This window comes from Scardinius erythrophthalmus (genome assembly GCF_964197995.2).
Source record: "Scardinius erythrophthalmus genome assembly, chromosome: 7".
In the NCBI taxonomy this organism is placed as follows: Eukaryota; Metazoa; Chordata; class Actinopteri; order Cypriniformes; family Leuciscidae; genus Scardinius; species Scardinius erythrophthalmus.
In genome coordinates, this window is record NC_138227.1 from 9,735,794 (window position 1) to 9,757,983 (window position 22,190).

Consider the following 22,190-nt stretch of genomic DNA (forward strand, 5'->3'; position numbering starts at 1 on the left):
GAAGGTCTAGACAGATTTTATATCATGTTATCATAAAATATAATCAGCCATACTGCAGTAAGATCTAGATAGAGGGTAGACCTCTGTGAATACTTATCATGTGAATTTTCAGAGACTGCTTAGTCACAGTGTGTTGTTTTGATCAGTGGCGTAACTTTGTTTTAAAAAGTGATATAGATATATATACAAATATATACAATAACATTACGATGTCCAACAATCGATTTAAATAGTAGCCTACATGGGGGTTTCATTTGTCGTTAATGAGATGTAATACATGTTGTCAGTGGCAAGAATTTTCATGTGAATAAATACATAAATCCGCGTCGTGTATTTATTGTGTACTTTAATGGTCCAGTGGTAGAACTTTTGTCAAGTGTGTCAAAGGTTCTGGGTTCTAATCCGCATTCGTATAGCTTTTTTTCTCCTCAAAACCGATTATGCTTATCAGTGGTTGTATATCAAGCAGGGACACGTTTGTGTGCATTATATTTTGTGATTTTGTGAAAAAATACATTTCAGCGCTAGATCGTCTCTCACATTCGTGCCGAATAGATCCGATAGCTTTACATCATTTGTTGTTGTGATAGTAGTTATTGCACAGCAGTGTTTTGCTTTAAAAATTCCTAATTCATACTGTCTCCCTTCAGAAACTCTTCAGTCGATTTTACTTTTACTTTTTACTTAAAGTTTCAAACCCCAGCTGAAGGTTTCATGTATGAAACCTACAAACACACACAGTCATATAATTAACAAATAAGTTAAGATCAATATACCTCGATGTGTTTTTGTAATAAAACTGGAAAAAAGTGTTTTGAATATGTTGTATTCTAAGATACCCCCGTTTACACCAACAACGTTATGCCTGCCTAAATATCCACCTTATTTTTCACCGCAAGAGCGGGCGCCACCATTTTTTTATTATAATGTGTTAGACTTCTGGTAAGCCACTTACGCTTAGTTGTAATGTGAATCCGTAGTTTTGACTGGCTAGCTATCTTTTAATATGGACTACAGACAGACTGGCATCCTTTGCACAGTTAGGGTGTGCCATAATAGCTGGTTCAAGCATAAAAAATACATGCAAAATATCTGTTTTTACCATAATCCATGCACCAGAACTGAATGTGGGCACCCCATGATCTGCACTGCAAGAAGCTCATCGGCATATAGCGAAATGGAAGACTAACACGTTAAAATGAAGTACGTCAGCGTATTTACTTCCGCGTTGCAAAATATGGTGAATAACGATAACTTTAGCGTACACAACAGCGGATGATATGATTGTGTTTATTCTAAGCGAGTCCATGTCTGCCGCTCATGTCTCGAGCTCATTACAGCAGGATGGATTCTGATTGGCTGTTCGTTTTCATCGTTCATCATCTGGATGAAATTGTTCTGAAAGTGATTCCAAGTTCCGAATTTTTGTGCCGTTATCATTATAGTTGTAGTGTGGACTCTGCTATTCTTTAATATTGAGAATGATTTTTAGAACTATATCTTTATCGTTATCTTTGTGTCCTTGGTGTAAAACACTTTTTTAGTTTATGTTTACAGTGTGTCTGTTGTATTTTCCCTCACGTGCAGCCTAGTTTTCTGGATTACAGACAGAAATTTGGGTTAATCAATTTTCTGGTTATTTTATGATACTCATTTGAATTTTACACAGCAGTCAAGCGTGGCTCATACCTGTATGTTTATTGCGCTGTTTTCTTCAGATGTCCATATTCATCATCTTTATGACAAGAGGCATGAGATCATTTGAATGATGTAATAATTCTCTCCGAATTTCCCAGCATGTTAATGCAAATAAGCTTCTAGTAAGGGTGTCATTATTAAATGCAGATGTATTTCCAGAAAAGGGTAACACATTATTTCACTGCTGCAGCAAAATAATAATAATAATAATAATAATAATTATTATATAAATGTATATATATATATATATATATATATATATATATATATATATATATATATATATATATATATATATATATAATTTGAATACAATTATATATTTTTTTAATTCAATTACATTTTCTTAGGATTCTAAGCAATTGTTTATACAGCTATAAAAATCTTAAATTATAGCCTCAGGTTTTGTCCTTTAAGTATAATTTAAAAACCTCTATTAAAACCCAAATTAAGAAGAAACATTTGTGCACTTTGAGAAATCCTCCTGAGCCCATCACACTCGTATTCATCTCTCCACAGGTCACTCCAGCGCCCTGCGGTTCTCCCCTGCAGAACCGTAATCCTGTTAGAACCAACGAGCAGCCAGGCGTGCTGGAATGTGCCGTGACAAGGAGAGATCAGGTGCATGAACGTTTGATTTTCCTCCTTTATAAAACAGCCAATTTGATAAACATTTGCATAATCCATAAATGTGGGGAACAGCAGGTGCATTCATTACAAATAAAGAGAGCAGCCAAAATGACTGTCTATATTTGTGTGAGCTGATGTACTGTGTCCACTATTAGTGTGTTGACTACACTTTGATGTGCTGGCTGAGAGCTGTATTTTGTCCACATTCACTCCTGCAGAATATCAGTCCAACTTTTATAACACCAAACAATCCATAAATATCCAACAAATAAACAAGCATCTTGACCGCCAGAACAGGAAATGAGCTTGAATTCATCTTTGTAATGATGGGATTCATAGGTTTGATGACCTTTGATGTTATCAGAGGTACATATCCTTCACTTAAAAAAATGAATTGAAGACAACTGATATGAGATATTAAGTCCTACTTTTAGAGAAATTTAATGAGGTTCATGCTTAAAACAAGGAAAAGTAAAGTTTGCCTGTGGGTTCAGACAAATAAAGCTCTTTTCCCTTTGAATTAAGTTTATTTTTCTGACCCTACAGGCAAATATTTCTTCATTATACATTTTTTAGCAAAACCTTATTAAATTATTTTTGGTAAACAACTTAATATCCTTCTCAAGTAAATGTGTCTTGTTTTATGCATGTTTGCATATTTATGCTAAAAAACAAGACTGATTTATTTTGTTGCAGTGTTCATTCTGTAGGCCTTGTGACTTTATAGTCAACATTAAACAGCATTTGCAACTCATTTTTCTTCAGTTGACATATTTTCGAGCAAGAGATGTACATTTAGAAATGTATTGAATGACGAAAAGTCTATGTGAGCTGGTAAATTAAGACAACAATTTCTGAAAGAAAAGTAATTGGCCTTCTAAAGCAAGTTAAAATACACTTTGATGACACATCAGACAAACATTTCTTTCTTTTAATCATCTACAACAAGAGCTGAAACATGTTTTTCTGAATTTGTGGAAGGCATATAGGTAACTGTAGATATAGATGTGCATTATTTGTTTTTTTTTAACACACACACACACACACACACACACACACACACCCACACACACACACACACACACACTCACACTTGCCTGCTCTGTTGTGTCCTGTACGACCTGCTGATTTTCAGTGGTCACATGCAAAATGTGTTGATTAGAGAAGAGAGGAGAATGCCAGATATACCACTGTGACACACACTACTCTGTGTTGTCTTTTGCGTTATGTGAAAAACTGAATCCCCATTTAATCTCAGTGGAGAGAGCTGTGATCATCTCTCTAGTTTGAGTTCTTGGCACATACGTTGCTCACTCCAACTTTCAACGGAATTTGATTACTTTGTTTCTGGTTCTGACTCTTGTAATCTCTCTCCTCAAATATCTAAATCTGTTGACAGGAGTGGAAGTCCTGGCCGAGTGAGCAGACTGACCTTTGACATTCCAAGGGAACTTTTAAGTGTAAGAACTTCCTGTGAAGAGGAAAACATCCCGTCTGTGTGATGAATGTTCTTTTCAACTTTTGCTTCATAATTACTCCAGCCAGGTGAGTACTAGTAGCCTCAGACGGCAAACCATTGAGTTTCTGATGCAACACAAAAATGGCAAGTTTTCTCTCAAAACAATGAGTTCCAAAATGATTGGAGCTGTGCGTATTTTCCGGAAATCGAAGTGCACTTTTTATCGGTTCATCTGAAACATGTTTAAAAGGTACTAAAGTGCTTCAATACGATCTTCCAAGGAAGATCTCATCGCTGGATTCGACAAAATTTAAGCAAAGGTTTGTACCATTGTACTAAACATTAAAATGTAGTTAGACACTTAAAGGGGATCTATTAGGCCCCTTTTCACAAGATAAGAACATCTTAGTCTCTGGTGTCCCAGAATGTGTCTGTGAAGTTTCAGCTCAAAATACCTCACAGATCCTTTATAGCTTGTCAAATTTGGCCCCTATTTGGGTGTGAGCAAAAACACACAGTTTGTGTGTGTGTCCCTTTAAATGCAAATGAGCTGCTGTCCAGAAGAGGGCGGAGCCTTTACAGCTCATGCTTCAGATACTCCGGCAACAACAAAACTGGAGAATCTCACGCAGCCAAAATGTCAGCAACTGTCAGTAGTAGTGATGTTCAGCTTTATATGTTCGAACCGGAGTTGGACACTGATGGAGAGACTCAGGAAGAAGTTGCAACTTTTAGAATGCAACTGGTGCTTTGGTTAGTGGATAAATGTATGTAGTTGTTGTGGAGTTAAGTTGATTCAACTCATCGACTAGCATGTACTATCTAAAAATCTTTCAGAAACAACTTTTGTGCAAATCAAGCGCTAAACTATGGAAGCTTGTTTCCGCCACAAAAAAAAAAAAAAGATAATTGCGACTTTTTACCTCACAATTGCGAGTTTACATCTCGCAATTCTGACTTTATTTCTCAGAATTGGGAGTTGTAAAGTCAGAATTGCGAGATATAAAGTCACAATTGCGTCTTATAAAGTCAGAATTCAGACTTTTTTCTCGCAATTGCGACTTTATATCACGCAATTCTGACTTTATATCTCACAGTTCTGACTTTATATCACGCAATTCTGACTTTATATCTCAGAATTCTGACTTAATATCACACAATTCTGACTTTATAACACATAATTGCGAGTTTATATCTCGCAATTCTGACATCTTTTCTCAGAATTGTGAGATATAAAGTCCAATTCTAAGGGGAAAAAAAGACGGATTATTATTTTTTTTTACCTTAGAATAGTTTATATCTCACAATTCTGACTTTAGAACACGCAATTGCGACTTTATATCATGCAATTCTGACTTTATATCTCCCAATTGCGTGATATAAAGTCAGAATTCTGAGATATAAAGTCAGAATTGCATGATATAAAGTCGCAATTGCGAGAAAAAAAGTCTGAATTCTGACTTTATAACATGCAATTCTGACTTTATTTCACGCAATTCTGACTTTATATCTCGCAATTCTGACTTTAAAACACGCAATTGTGACTTTATTTCACGCAATTCTGACTTTATATCTCGAAATTCTGAGAAATAAAGTCAGAATTGCGAGATGTAAACTCGCAATTGTGAGATAAAAAGTCGCAAATATCTTTTTTTTTTTTTTTTTGTGGCGGAAACAAGCTTCCATACTAAACTGACCCTCGTTTGTGAAGCAATGCGGCGTAAAATTATTTTAGCAAATATATAACACTTTCTTCGGCACATTTCCTTCATAAATGAAATTCAACCACAGTGTCCTCAGTGGCTCAGATGCCGGGAGTCTATGGAGACTCTTATGTTCGCTGGTACATCCAATAACAGAACATTTGTAATGTTTTTGGTGCAGACAACAGTAATGGCGACTGCTGTGGTTCATTTCGGATCTATGCTAATAGGGCAGATTGTCACTAGTTGTGGGCGGGGCTTATTCTTACGTAAGAGTATGGGGAAATCTGGAAGCGCTCATTTGGAGAGACTGTTTATGATTTATGGGGATTATAAAAAAGGAGTGGGTGGATTTTTACCATTACAGGCTGCTTGTGTACAGACACTGAGGACACACATCGGTGTTCAAACACCTTATAAAAGTGAATTTTGCATAATAGGCCCCCTTTAAGCGACACTTAAAATGTATAAATGGCATTATATTAGATTACAAAATATCGAATAATGTTGCATTTATTGGAAAGAAAGTCATTTTACATTTAAACATTTCACAATAATAATCTTTCACTTTCAAATCACCCTACAGTACATCTAAATATCTAAACTTTACATGATGTCTAAATGGGCGGTTCTTCTGCTGGTTGTCTGGCTAGATCTGAGTAGGTAAGCACAGGTGGGTCTGTTTATGAATATCGACTGTTTATGAATTGCTCAGCCTTAAATGTCTTCAAAGCATGTCTTCATGTCCACATAATCAAAATATCCATGAACACAAAGCACGGGTGTACTTCCAGACAGAGTGTGAGAGCGAGAGAAAGACATTGCAGAGTGGTGTTCCTCATCAATTTCCTCTCTAATCCCTCCATAATTCCCTCAGAGTAATAAAATATCAGTCGAGACAGCTTTTCCTCCTCTTCTGGAAAAATTCCCGACTGACTTTCGTGAGAGAGGGATTTGGGAAGATTAAGGAGTAGTATGTAAATGACATGAGAGGGAAGGATTTAGGAAGAAGGACCGTCACATTCCAGAAGCAGACTGAGATGGGGAGACGGAGAATAGATACAGGGAATTTCCCTTGGTGTTTTTGCGATTGCATGAAAAGCTGTGGTCAGCAGTGTTGTTGCGCAGTAGAGATTTGACATTTAGTGTAAGAGCCGTCAGGTTGCAGGACGCGAGAGCGCCGGTGACCACGGCAGGTCTCTGTGAGCTGTATGACCGCTTAAGGGCAGCGTAGCGGGATACAGGGAAGATGTGTTCAGCTCCAAATGCAACACAACTACGGACTGTTATACAAACCAGCTGTTCAGAATCCCAGCTTGTTGCCTTTTTTGGTAAGACTGCTCAAAATGCTTCGATCAGTGTCAAAGTTCTTGATCAGACCCTGAATAAAACAACAAATGAAACACGTTTAAATAAATTGGTCAATTTCTGGGGTGATGAGTCCCACAAGACCTGTCTGCGTGTCTGGAACATATTTCACCCAAAAATTATGTTTTGCTTAAATTATGAAAGCTATTTCTAGGACCATTAGGAGTCGTTTAACAATCTGATTTAATTTTAATAACAATTAAGCACATTATTTCTCCCAGTGTTCATTATTTAAAATACAAAAATGTTAATTTTAAAGCATTTTTTTATGTGGGTTTAAAACATCATTGTATTGTAATACAGTATTTTACTTTGTTTTAGTACAGAATGCGAATAATGTAAATAATGACAATTACGTAAAAGAAAAATGAGCATTCCTTAAGCATTTTCTTTTTTCTTTTTCTTTTAGGTTGAAATTTCATCTTGACATCTGAAGGCATTTTTTTTAACTCTGTAGCTTTCGTAGATATAAATATTAAGGCCAGCGATCAACTAAACTCAATCATCCCACAGTATGCACACGAGCATAGCACATGTTGGGACCTTCTCTGGCTCTTTCTTCTCCTCATCTCTTTCTCTCTTTCTTTCCTCTCCTAATTTCTCTCTTTCTTCACGGTATAGAGTTTTAATCAGTCCCAGCTGTGTGATATTGCACGGCCAATTAACGAAAACCATTTGGCTCAGTCTCAAATGAGACAACCACATGTACCCCTTTTCTCTCTTACACACACACATTTTTACTCCAGATTTCAAATGTAACCTTTTTCATTTTCTATATGTGATCATCTGTCTTACAAGATGCAGATAATTAACAAGCATAACTGACATGTTCTCCTTTGCAGATGCAGTGAAACTGAACGCAGAAACAAGGCGAGATACAAGCTTATCTTCCTCAACTCAAAATTTCAACATCCCTGAATAACAGAGTAACTGCCTCAGACACGTGAATACTGCCGTCTGATGAAATACCTCATTTAGGAGCCAAGACCTTTGCAGTTTCCTGTTGATAGTGGATCACAGCTGGAGGTCAAAGGTCATCTGTATGTGTGTGTATCTGTGTCGCCTAACACTCTGACAAAGTGTTCTTCATTTTTCATTCTGTCCAACATCCCTGATTATACTCTAAACAGACCTTTATAGAGAAGGGCTGAAGAGAGACATTTAAGATTATTAATATAATATATTAAGATTATTCATCTGTTTTATTTTTGCCTTTGCATGTTTGTGACAAAGCACGGGTCATTATGTCACAGTATCATAAATGAGTTTAGCCAGTCTCTATTTCTCTGTGAAACTCCTCAAAAACATGAAGATTAAGGCACCTTATTTTCAGTTTTGGTGGCTTAAAGGGTTGGTTCACCCAAAAATGAAAATTCTGTCATCCTTTACTCACTCTCATGTCGTTCCAAACCCGAAAGACTTTCATTCATCTTCGGAATACAAACAATGACTTTTTGAATCTGTCTCTCCATTGACAGCTATGAAAATACCAATTTAACGCTTCAAAAAGTTCATAAAGAGATCCTAAAACTAATCCATATGAATTGAGCAGTTTAGTCCAAATTTTCTGAAGAGACTCGATCGCTTTATATGATGAACAGATTGAATTTAGGCTTTTATTTACATATAAACATTCATCAACTCACACATCAGTTGTTGTAAACGGAAGCTTATGTTCGCTTGACGTGCGGAAACCACTGAGGTTCATTTACGTGTTACGCAGCACATTTGAGCTTCTGTAAGAACCAATGAGGTTCAGTCTCGTGTTACGCAGCACGTTTGAGCTTCAGCAAGAGGTTTATTCTCACGCATCAAGCAGGTTTGGTTGAGCTTCTGTCTATGTTCACTGATCATTGTTTATGTGAATAAAAGCCTAAATTCATCATCTGTTCATCATATAAAGCCATCATGTTTTTTCAGAAAATTTGGATTAAACCGCTGAATTCATTTGGATTAGTTTTACAATCTCTTTGTGATTGTTTTTTTTTTTTTTTTAAGCATCAAAGTGGTAGCGGTGTAGCTGTCAATGGAGAGTACAGAACTGGCTCGAGCCACTGAGTCACTTGGACTATTTTAAACATTGTCTTTACTAACTTTCTGGGCCAGCAAGTTTCAATAACAGAAGCCTATGGAGGAGTGAGACAGCTCTCAGATTTAATCAAAAATATCTTCATTTGTGTTCTTAAGATGAACAAAAGTCTTACAGTTTTGGAACGACAGTAATTACTGACAGAATTTTTATTTTTGGGTGAACTATCCCTTTAAAGTTTTCACTTAAGTAAATGCTGATAAAAGATGCAAAACAGATCACAAGACGGTATTATTGAAATCGCAAATTATCGTTCTTGTAATTACGTATTAAGTTATCAAAAGTAATAGCCAATTTATTCACTCAGCAAAGCCAATTTCACTTGCTGAATGTTCATTTTGGAGCATGTTTGAGCTCCACAGGTAGGCCTGTCCAGATGATTTCCAAAATTGCTCCTTTTATACACTGAAAGCATGAAGTATAAAACCCATAAAATGACTTCAGTTTCACAGAATGTTCTTACAAACTTCAGCCAAAAAAAAAAATCAGCTGGTTTGTGGTTTCACTTCACTTTGTCCTTTCAAGTTTTCCAGTGATCCGATAACAGAGGTGAGTCTACATCAGAGTTCTTGATTGTATTGTCATATCACGAGAATAACGCAAATTCATTTCAACATCTTTCAGACTGATGGAGAAGTTCAGTGTGGATCTGGAGATGTGGGGGAGGTGAAGGAGTATGTCAGGGAGTTTACACGTGACTTCAGTCTACTCATGTTAATCAGGTTCAGTTACACACAAGCACACTACGGCCTGGATCACATTGGACACGCAGATAATGTAAAGAATGAAACCAGTAGGGGTGAACCAGAAGAAAAGAGCGAGATCAAAGAGAGAATGAAAGTATGACAGATTCCTCCCCCTTATGTTTGTCAGTAAAGAGATATGATGGACTGTAAAGAAAGAAAAGAAGGTGCTGGAGGACATTTTGTGTTTGATGAATTTGTGTAAGCTAATGCTCTTTCGCTCTTGCTATTTCTGGCAGTTTCGCAGTCATACAGTGGGGTTCAAAAGCTTTAGACCACTGGTGAAAATTATTCATTTTCTAATTTCTAGTAAAAAAGTTATAATACTCATGTGTGAGCTTAATATGCAGAGATGGCTATAATTAACTGTTTTCCCCGCCATTGACAGAATTTTCTGACAATCCATGTTTTTTACTGTTGTGTGTATATATATATATATATATATATATATATATATATATATGAAGAGTTCAGATGCAAAAGCCTCTAAATGCCATCTGAAATTTTCATATAGAATGATAATTTTTTCAAGCTCGTATATTTAAGTCCAGTAATTTGATAATTAATAGGTAATCTTCATTGCCATTTAAGTGAAATTATTGAATTTAAATATACGAGCTTGATAAATATGATCATTCTATAAGAAAATTTCAGATGGCATTTAGAGGCTTTTGCATCTTAACTCTTCATATATATGTGTGTGTGTGTGTGTGTGCGTGTGTGTGCGTGTGTGTGCGTGCGTGCGTGTGTGTGCGTGTGTGTGTGTGTGTGTGTGTGTGTGTGTGTGTGTGTGTGTGTGTGTGTGTGTATATATATATATACACTCATTTACTTACGTTTGATTTTGGAATAGTGCAGATTCTTCTTTTACATCATAACTTGTATTTGTTTTAAATGTAAAACATGTTTTAAATGTTTGTCTTCAGGTTTAAATATGGTCTCAGTCTTGGATCCCACTACCAAACCAAATGACATCATTGTTTTAACACCTCATCACCCAACTCTGGACCTGATAGAGCTCAGTCTCGCTCACGTTCGTCCTTTTCCTGTAGGATTTGCTCCAGGCTCGTGGTTCGATGTGTTCCTGTGTCACCATGGCTGTCTGAGTGCTAGATCACAAACGCCAAAACCACTGGATCTCACTCATCTTTACGACCTACTAACAACCCCACGACTTCAGCTGCAAACACACTGGAAACTATCAAGGGTTCACCACAATGTAACGCTTTATATGTGAAAACAGATTAATTACAGACAATGTTTCTCCAGCTGCATGAGAGACGAGTCAGAAGTTTGGTTTCCTGATGCTAAAAGCATCTTTCTTTAGGAGAGTGGACGCCCTCGGGGAATTAGACGTCTTTAATGAACATCCATGCCACCGCAGTAAACCTTGCCAAGCGATTAAAATGTCACTAGCCCATTTTACAGTGCAGATTTAAATCATCTGAAGCCAGTTTAGTCACAGAGGGGGACTGTGACTCCTTGCTTTTCAGGAAACTAGTATTGAATTCTGTCTCATTCAGGACAGCCATGAGGCTTATGTTTTCCTATCATTTTATCGTATCGTTCTGTCTGTTTTATCATTCTGTCTGTTCCATTCTATCTATCATTCTATTGTTCTATCATTCTAGCTATCTGTTCTATGTGTTCCATTTATCTTGTTCTATCTATCTATCTATCTATCTATCTATCTATCTATCTATCTATCTATCTATCTATCTATCTATCTATCTATCTATCTATCTATCTATCTATCTATCTATCTATCTATCTATCTATCTATTGTTCTGTCTTGTTAGCTTGAGCTTTTTGTTTTTCCATTCCATCAATGTTTTGGTCTCACTTTATTTCACAGTATCCTTGTTACATATGTAACATGTACTTACCATAGTAATAACAGTAAATTATGCATAATTACATGCAACTAACCCTCAACCAAACCCTAATTCTATAGTAAGTACATGTAGTTAATTAATATTACTCAGTACTTAAATATATAATTACACTGTAACAATGACACCTTAAAATAAAGTGTAACCATTTAGTTTTTTTTTTTTTTTCCACCATTGCCTTCAGCTTCATGATATTGAATGTATAAAGCTGAAGGGAACTGAATTGGATATAAACATTGCACACACTCACACGGTTAAAAAAAAAATCAATTAGATACACGTTAGAATGAGAAAGACAGACTGGAACATTCAGATGAGCTTTTGGCAGTACCTGTATGTTTAATTCAACAATCCCAAACTATAACACACATAAACACACATCTGTCTTTCTCTCTCTCTGGCATTGTTCAGTGATTAAGACTTAAACTTAGTGATTTAAACAATGGACGCACATGTGCTGATTGGTGCATTTTTAAAATGAAGTGAATGTTAAACCTTCAAAAATGTGTTGTTAAATGTGTGTGCTGCACATTCAATGCTGTACTTATATGTGCATGTCCATGATCTCACCAATAATATTTCAAACAACATGCATTTTTCTGCTCAATAAAACACATTGGAAAATAAATATCAGTGACAAATGCTCCTCTGAGGGGCTTTTAAGATTGTGGATGTGTTTTCTGTCACATTGCTCTGAGTTATAGTGAACTACCAATGAGATACTGAGGCACTTTAAATGACCTACACACACACACACAATCCAACATAAGTCACATACACACTTCTTTTCAAGGCTTTTCCAGATGCCATGACCTCTTTTTGAAGCATTGGCAGTAAAAAGCCTGTCTCTTCAATGTCTATCTTTTGCATTTTTTCAGGGGGAGGCATTGAAATCTAAGATGACAGCATGACAGCTTGTCTAACAGGTAACTGACATTTTGATTCTTTTCCTTTTGTTTTTGTTGGCTCACAAACATTTAAAGTACGTCAGTGTGTAGGTCAGTCTGCCACAAAGAATCAACACACAGGATACCTCCATTCCTAGATTCATCTTTATAATTATATCAAGTGAATGGAAGTATACAGTAAATTAATTCTGTCAAATGGTTCTGGTTGAGCACAATCTCATGGGATCCCAAACGTGCAATTAAACCTTCAACCTTTGAATTATGAGCTCAGAAGGCAACCAAAACTAACTAGTTCATTCATATTTAATCTCTTCAAAGACAATAAAGACACGGTAACTCATAACTGGGATTGAACATGCAATGGTGTTTGCAACCTTTAAGCATTATAGTTGAATGTAATTTTTTGGTGTGTAGTTTGCTTTTGTAACAAATTCTTAAACATTCTTAGTGTGCTGCGTATGTGTGTTGCGGTACAAAAGACCTTATTGTGTGAGAAATATGTGTTTGTGCTTCGGTATTCCCCGAATATACATGTGCAATGTGTGTGAGAGGAATGTGCTTTTTATAGTTGAGTGTGTAGGCTCTGAAAGCATTAGAAGTGTGTTTATCAAGTCGAGAATTCTCATCATGTGGTATTTATTATTCTCAGTGTGTGAGATGCATGTTATAAGTGTTTTCACAGTTTGTAAATATTATTTCTGTGAGATAATGTTGTATGTTCAGTCAAAAACAGCTTAAACCTTGGACTTCGTCTGCTGCACTAATTAGGGGCCAAGCACTGAAGGTGAAATTATGTTGGCAACACTTTTGCAGAATTAAAGAAACATTTTGACCTTCAACATTTCATTTTCACCATGCCAGAAACTTGCAGTTTAAGACAACACTTACTTGGTCAAATGACTAAACCTGACAAATTTTAGTTTAGATTTCTAAACATATCAAAAGATAGTCTATTTGCCATGATTTTAATTATTCAAATGAAAGTTAATATATGACCATGGGACCATGCCCTGAGAGTATCACTATAAATTACTGAATTATAAAATAATTGAAGAGCCAAGCAACATAATCACTTCTTTGGATGAAGTGTGAAATTTATGTGCAACTAGTGGCACCAAATGCAATACCAAAATAAATCAACAAATACATGAATTATTTAAAACAATAAGATGAAAAAAAAAAGATTGTATCAGTCTACTTAATTTTATCTGAAATATGAATTCATCCACCCTTAAGAAAAGGAAAAAAATAAAACGGAGGGAAAATTTCACAGCCACCTCTGGATCCTTTCAGACAGATTTAGTGCAGTCTGGGAAGTCGTAGATCCTGCACCTTTCGATGTAGAATTATACACACAGAATGAGGGATATTTGACCTTATGCGATTTTCAGGTCATTGGTATTGCGTCTTGCGTGTCTGCGTTGATACAACATAACTGAACACAGTTTAAACACACTCTTCTCACACATGCACACACACTTACATTCACAGATTTCTTCCAAAACACTGAATAATGAGTGAGATACAAATGTACCGACTGACTGACTGACTGACTGTTTACTTGAGTGTTTGTGGGTCTCAAGCGGTTCAGTAAGTGATTGTGTTATTGTATTGCGATATGTGTGTGGATTTGTTCTGCCCTGGGGGTTCTGTGTCGTTTTGGCTCGGATCTGTTACACCCATCTGGTTTTGGAGCACAAAACTGAGAGGATCAGACCCAGCCAGAAATATTTCACTCGCTCACACACACACACACACACACACACACACACACACACACACACACACACACACACACACAGAGAGAGAGAGAGAGACACACACACAATGAAGAAACAGGGCAGATCATAAACAGAACTTAATTTTATATAAAAAAAAAATATTTCACATTAGAGTTATTTTTTCTTGCTTGCTTTCTTTATTCTGTAATAAATTAAATTAACTTTTTTTTTTTTTTACATTTTCTGACGACAATGCAAGTAAAAGTCACAGTAAGGTATTCTGAGCATTGTTATTGTTCTGGCTGGTTGCGAGGTTGTTGATTACAGGCCTCTATTGTATTCTGGTCTGTACAGCATGTACCAAAAATTCCAAGCGCAAAAATGTACTTTTACAAATCAGCCTTTAAATGTAATATCGCATGTCTCTTTAACCAGACATGATTTGTGGTATTGTTCCTTTTTCACAACATAAGTTATACAGCAAAGTTTAATACTTGAACAAACATCTTAATATTATTAATCTAAACAAATGTCATTCAGACACACAAGGAAATAGGCGATAAGAGAAAAAAATTCAAAGGAACTCTCTTTATGTGTGTGTGTGTGTGTGTGTGTGTGTGTGTGTGTGTGTGTGTGTGTGTGTGTGTGTGTGTGTGTGTGTGTGTGTGTGTGTGTCTGCAGGAGGTGAGCTGGTACGACCTGCAGCTCAGTGTGTGTTGAGGAACAGGTGGAGATGGAAGACACCACTGAGACTGACATGGGGGTGTTTGGGCTCAACCATGGCCGGGTTTCCCGATAACGATGTATCTTAGCTCTTAAGAGCGCTTTCTACGTGCAAGATTACGAACGCTCGCAGCAATTCCACGAGCGTTTCCCAAAAATGCACTTAACATGAACGCGCGAGAACGCGCTCTACGTGCTACTTAAGAGTCGCTGTCCATTCGTGAAGTTCTGAAACATAACCTTATATGGAATCGTATTCTGAACGTTTAACCTAATAATTGTCATCTGTTGTGGATTAGCAATCAAGACAAGTCTATATAAAGCACCTACAGGCGGAGGCACTGACAAAATGGCTGAAAAAAACACACACGAAAAGATACCTTTCAAAAAGATGAAATTAATGTCCTTTTAGAGGAGATAGAGCGAAACAAAGATGCAATTTTTAGTAGATTTAAAGGATTTCTTTTATTTATTTTTTTGTTCATTCATTTAATTTTGATTAAAATTATTAGATTAAATTTTTTCTATTTTTTTGTTTTGTTTTCTGACCTTTTTAATTATTTAATTTATACATTCATTTAACCAACAACAAAAAAGAGTAATAAAGTGTACAATAAAGTACAATCAAAACCTTATATTATAATCGCATTGCATTTGAATAAAGTTAAAGGTGTAATCTGCCGGTTGTCCTGCAGGTGTCCTCATAAATCTGTCTTCTTACGATGAACTTGAGGATGTACGATTACTCCAGAGCACTCGTAGATCTACGAAGATCTTCAAGTGCAACTTAAGCTACGATGCTTTTGGGAAACAGACCGTAATATTAAGATCAGTCGTACGATCGTTTTTACGATCAACTTAGTCTTGCGATGCTTTTGGGAAACGCAGCCCTGGTCATACCTGTGAGAACAGTGTGAATTGTTACTGTCTTCTATCCAACATAGTCATGCTAGTAATAATTGCTAGGATGTTCCTATTGCTAGGAAGTTGTTAGAGAGTTCAGCCAGTTGATAAAATGTTTTTTTTTTATTTATTATTATTGCTTGGAAGTTGCTAGGGTGTTCTGGGTGGTTACAAGGGTGTTTCTACCATGTTAACTAATGTGTTATTGGTGGTTGCTTTCGGACATTGCTAGGTGGTTGTTAGCATGTTGCTAGGGAGTTGCTAGGCTGTTCAGGCAGTTATTAAAATGTTCTAAACTGTTGCTGGGTAGTTGCTAGGGTGTTTCTAGCCAGTAATGTGGTGTTCTTTGTGCTTTCTAGGACACTATGTGCTAGGTGGTTGCTAGCGTGTTGCTACGGTGTTTAGACAGCATGCTAAAATGTTCTAAATTACTGCTAGGTAGTTGCTAGGGTGTTTCTATTCAGTAAAATGGTGTTCTTGGTGGTTTCTTGTACACTGATAGGTGGTTGCTTGGAAGCTGCTAGGGTGTTCAGGCATTTGCTGAATTTCTAAATTATTATTTGATGGTTGCTAGTGTATTTCTAGTCAGTAACTGGTGTTTTTTGTGTGGTTGTAGGCTGTTGCATGTGTGTTGCTAAGGAGTTCAGGCTATTCAGTTACTAGAGTTTTCTAAATTATTGCTAGGTATAGTTGATAGGGTGTTCTGGGTGGTTGCTAAGGGCATCACTATTGTGTTGTGTTTTCTATCATTCATGTCCATAGTACAAATGGTGAGTCGAGTACACGCTAAATATCAGAACTGAAAGTCTGTAGCTGTGTTTTGCGATAAGAACAACACTTTCACACACATTTGTTTACTAATTCCACCTCGTCTAAAATATTCAATCCCTCTGTAAGCGTGTTGAGGGAGGAATGGGGAGAGAAACACAAGGTTTGTCCTGGCTGATGAACTGCGTCTGGCATGTGGAGGTCAGGATTTCTGAAACACTTCATGATCACTCAGCACCAGCATTCACTCGTCATTCTTTTCCTCGCTCTATCACTCAATCACACACACACACACGCACGGAAAAACTCACAGTGCGTTAATGTTAATGTTCCATAGCTTTCTGCACCCTTTAAGTGTGTGTGTGGAGACCTATTCGCATTTTAGGATCTGTTTTTGACGGAGGAAACATCAGGTTGAAGAAAATGTTATGACAGAGCATTGAGAGAAGCATCACAGATGTGACCACACACACACATGCACAGAACTGAGAAAGCCTTTTATGAAGACGCGATCATGAAGGCAATCGTTTATTAACATTACTGGAGACCCGATGAAGGCCTCAATGGGGTTGCTCTGAAGAGGTCAATGTTAAGGGATAGTTCACCCAAACTAAGTTTGGAAAAACTTAAAGGTGAACTATGCCTTTAAATATGGACGTCGATAAAATATTTCACTGATACTGTTTGCTCAGTTCCCTTCTTTTATATAATTTTTTGTTATATTTTTCCCTTTCACTTTATCTCTCTTCCTGATAGTTCATCAGATTAAACAATTAAGAATCCTAGCCTCCATAGACATTGACAATGAACATGAATTTTGATTGTTGGTTGATTAAAAAGTGGTTTTCATTCATCAAAAAAACTACTAAACTTTGGTTTGTCTTGGTTTTAACCACGTCTCCACGTTAACCACGTTAACATTTATGCCAAACTTATCCACACTGAATGTGACGGCAACACATTTAAAATTTACTATAGGCTACTGTATAATTTTAGACCAATAAGACATCTTACTCATTTAACATACTGCGTTTTGCGTCCTATATAATAATAAGCATATTTCATAGAGACTCAAAATGGGTCCATACACACCAAAAACAAGCCATTTTTGGCGTAATTATGCAAAAGAAAGTGTTTTGTCTGGAAGCGTAATCATTTCTGTATCATGCTTAATTTGGAAAGTTAATCTCCGTAGTTTCTAAACACTCGCAGGCACACAAATACCATCAGAAACCCACACTCTTAACTCTCTTTAATTAAGATCGATTTCTCTGTCAAAGTCAGCAAATAAATGATCTTTTCTTTGGCAAGGAAGGCAGCGGCTAATTAAAATCATCTCGTAGAGATCACAAGGCCTCAGATTCCTTTACTTACATCCCAATACACACTCCTGGGGAAATTTTGGAGATTACTCTGGGACAGATTTTTGGCTGTTGTGATTGAGTTATTTGACAAGCAAGGCTAAAACTAGTCCGCATGATTTGCAATCTCATATTTAACAATAATGACTCAAATCCAAAGAGGCTTTCTGCATTTAGTATATGTATAATGCTGACCAATGAACTGATGCTTGCACTGCTTCTATCGTGCTGACTCAACCTGAAGTCAATTGACTGACTTCTTGCTCTCAGAGCAATGACCACAAGTCTCCTGCCACCTTGTGGCCATCATATGAAACACAAAATAAAAGTATAGAACTAGCCTAGTTTGGCCAGTTCAATATGTAGTTATTTAGCTAAATTGTATGCTCATATGAGTGAAAGGTATGACTGTATTTGCCAGTTACAATAGGATTTACCGGCTTTACACGACTTCAAGATCTCTGAAATCACTAGTCTGCTTCGAAAAACGTTTTGTTGTCAGGTTAATTCAATGATAAAAAACAATTGATTTACCAAAAAAAGTTTTACCAAAGTTTACCAAAATTAGTGGCATCATATCTTTAAAAATTTAGTTTGATAGCTTAATTGCCAGTAAACTAGATACGCCCATGCAGAATTATTCTTTGGTGTTTTCTGTACAGCTGGTCGTATACCAACACTGAAGGACAATTATTTGAATGAATCTTTCCACGTTGGACTGTTACTGTACTTATCAGGTATTTTAAAGAAACCCATGCCTCATCGCCATGTAAATCAAAACAAACTGTGTTTGTGTAACCGCTCCAATCCTGCTCGCCCCGCTCCGAGCGGGACTCAAACCTGCGTCTCTGGCATGGGAGGCAGGCACTAACAAGGATGCTAAAGGCCACAGTCTCTAGTGCTAGTTGCTAGTGCATTTCTTGAGATCAGGGGAGTGAGGTTTACTTATACAAGCACTCACTAGCTGGCCTGCATTACATTTGGGCACTTTTTCATGTCAGTCAGATAGTCTTGTCTGGTCTAAGTGAGTGGATTTTGAACAGAATAGCATACAATTTGTCTTAAAGTCAAAATTATATGTATTTTTCAGATAAACCTAAAACAAAAAAGTTTAGACAAAATGATTCATTTATTGAAAAATGTGCTTTGGAATGTGGCAGTACACTAATCATAAGAACGTCATAATACAAAAGTTAATTTGAATCAATTTTACAGTACTCAGAAATACTACCACTCCTTTCACCTTTACATTATACAAAAATAAAAAGAACAAAAAAGAAATTAAAAGCACACACAATGTGTGAGGAATGTGTCAGGACAACATGACTGCGCAAAACTAGAAATTCTGCTAATACAATTCAAGTGAGAACTCATCCGGGACGTCAAATGGAAGAGACGTGAAATGGAAATAACTTCCAATTCCAGATCACTGCAGAAACTCTGCAATAAAGTGGCGAAGTGCCCTATATCTAATACAAATATTTAAGAAATGTGGTAAAAAAACTGACTAAGTTTTTCTATTTAGCACATCCATTGGGATTGTCATGATGACTGGGCAGGATTCCTAGATCACTGACTCAGAATAAAGGCAAGAGGTGTTTTAACAAGTGACTGTTTGTGTGCTGGATATTTGTGCTTTGAAGGGTCGTTTGACATCACGTCACATTTAAAACCACAGTCGTCATACAGATGTGCATATTCAATCACTGCCAATCTCTGTAAAAATAAAAAATAAAAAAGTTGCTGTAAACAACTTCAGTTTTTGTCAGTTGATTTGATGTGATTAGCATAGTGTACCAATTTTTGTGCAGGACAATTATTTGGTCTACAAACTTAACACTACATCAAAAACATTAGCAGTAATCACTCTTAAAGGAACAGTTCACCCAAAAAATTTAATTCTGAAATTCTCACTTTCCAAACCTTTTTCGGAAAACAAAAGGAGCAATTTTGAAAAATGTTAATGCTGCTCTTGATCCATACAATGAAAACATGCAGTGACAAGCACCTGGAAACTCCATGGTATAAAGTGCATAAGTCGAATGGACTTTTAGGGAGATTTTCTTGCTTCTGTTTTATTGATCATTTTGCCATATGCATTCCACAAAAAGTCATATGGGTTTGGATCAAAATGAGGCAAATGATGACAGAATTGTCCAGAGTATTTGGGTAAACTATTCCTGTTCATCCTCCCTTGGCGCTCTGTTCATATATTACAGTACAATTTGGCGGCAGGCCTGCTGGTAACTCGTAGCATTAACAATATTGAACATATCCTTCCTCACAAAAGACAGGAAATTACCCAGAGGGCACAGTGGCTGAGCAGAGTGTCGATTGTGGTCACGGCAGAAAGCTGTGTCAAAGGTCAAGTCCTCTCCGTTATAAAGAACACGAATAAACATGTCGTCCAACCACTTTCCATGTTTCCTATCGTTCTTTCTCTCTTTCGCTTCGGGGCTATTCCACAGCTCAAACACCAGGCGGGCGGCGAACCGCGGAAATCCCGCCCCTTCCAGACCGAGCGCGCTTAGCAATGGCGCCATGGTCACGTCATGAGCAGATGCTAAAGCGAAGGCCGCCTCTTCTGTGCCTTTGCGCGTCTGGCTTCCTCTGGCGATCTTCTCCAGTCGCGCTGCGGTACGGTTTAGGTACGGATGAGCCGCGAGCACGGCGTAGCGACGATAAAGCCCCGCCTTCCGCCGCTCCAGTTCGTCGTCTTTCTGCTGCCGTCGAATCACAGCAAAGTGCTGTAGTGTAAGACACGCCCCCTCATCCGGAGCATTTGATGTAGACTGTGTGCTGGAGCACGGAAAGGGAAGACCGTGGCAAAAGTGACACAACAAAGCATCCACGGGATTGGCCGCCCTCAGAGTCTTAGTGGCCACACCCAACGTCTTGGCCATGGCGACATACGTGCGCTCGAGTTCGGTGTCGGCAGTCCTCTGGTGATACTGCCTGCGCTGCTCCTGGTCCAGGTACCGGTTGCGTGTGGGACAGTCGCACGAGGAACCGCAGAAAAGCGTACTCCACTGCTGTCTAACCGTCAGACGCGACCAATCGAAATGCGGGAGGAAGCCGAAGAGGAAGGCCAATCCACTCTGGAGGGTGCGGCTTTTACCTGTAGTCTCCACCCACAACTGACGCGGTGACCAATCAGCAGCGAGCAGATTGTGACGCTTGATGTAGGCCTGGCGAAGATGATCGCCGTTTTTCAAGTGCTGTACGACTCCTGACAGAGAGAAAAAGAGAAAGAAATGTTAGTAAGCATGGGCAGTAACATTTCACACCAGTGGTATTTTAGTGTCATTGATATATTACTACAGTTTTTGTTAATAATTTGAATTAGTTTTTATGTTTTTTTAATGTTTAATGTTGTTTTTGTCATTTTTATTCGATTTTTTTTAAAAATGATGTCTATAATTTCAATTTGTATTAGTTTTTATACCAAATTTAGTTATTTTAGTACTTAAAATAAACAAAAATGGGAAATTTTGCATGGGCAACTAAATTAAATAACATAAGTTTCTTTTTTTTATATATATATATACACACATTTAGATTTTTTTTCCAGTTGACATTTATTTCATTTCAAGCAGCACTTTTTTGTGATTTTAGTTAATGATAGTTTCACACCATGAATACAACATATATATATATATATATATAATAGATTTTACATAAATATTGCTATAAATAACTGTGGCTGCATCCGAAATCACATACTTCCCAGCTATATAGTAGGTGAAAAACAGTATGTGACAAAAGAAATATGTCTGATTTCACAGTACTCATAGAAGAGTGGGTAAAAAGTACCTGGATGACCTAATACTTCCGGTGAGATTCTGAAGTGTGCATATGATGGACACTTTACTATCCCATGAGGCCACGGGAGAGGATTTATGAATGGCAGTGAAGGACACAACTGGCGCTGGTAGGTCACATGATAATGATAATATAGCGAAAGTAGTAAATCCAGATTACATTCATACTACACACATTCATACTATATAGAACATACTTTCTTAGCGGTTGTGAAGTAATTACTTATTCAAAATAAGTACCTCCTCAAGAGAGTATGTGATTTCGGACGCAGCCGGTGACTGGTTACCTGTCTGTGTAAGCTCTCCCATTTCACAGGTGCTGTGACTGGGTAATCGGGACAGAGATCCCAGTGATGCGTCCCAGTGACCACGCCCACCAAGAGCCATGTGACTAATGAAGGTG

At 37.3% G+C, this 22,190-nt stretch overlaps 1 protein-coding gene across 4 annotated transcripts in view; it reads right to left on the bottom strand.

Moving 5' to 3' along the window:
* Positions 1–19,028: 19,028 nt before the first annotated feature.
* The window catches only part of pxylp1 (2-phosphoxylose phosphatase 1), a 16,430-nt gene continuing 13,268 nt past the window's right edge, over positions 19,029–22,190 (bottom strand). For 3 of the 4 annotated variants that reach the window (XM_081370378.1, XM_081370379.1, XM_081370377.1), the window contains 2 exons: positions 22,075–22,190; positions 19,080–21,195 (listed from right to left, as the gene is read on the bottom strand). The exon at positions 22,075–22,190 is cut by the window's right edge and continues 24 nt beyond it. In XM_081370378.1, the coding sequence (XP_081226504.1) occupies positions 20,180–21,195; positions 22,075–22,190 (1,132 nt within the window). In that variant the 3' untranslated portion in view covers positions 19,080–20,179. Of the gene's footprint in view, positions 21,196–22,074 lie in introns of all 4 variants that reach the window. The other variant, XM_081370376.1, reaches the window with a different exon arrangement.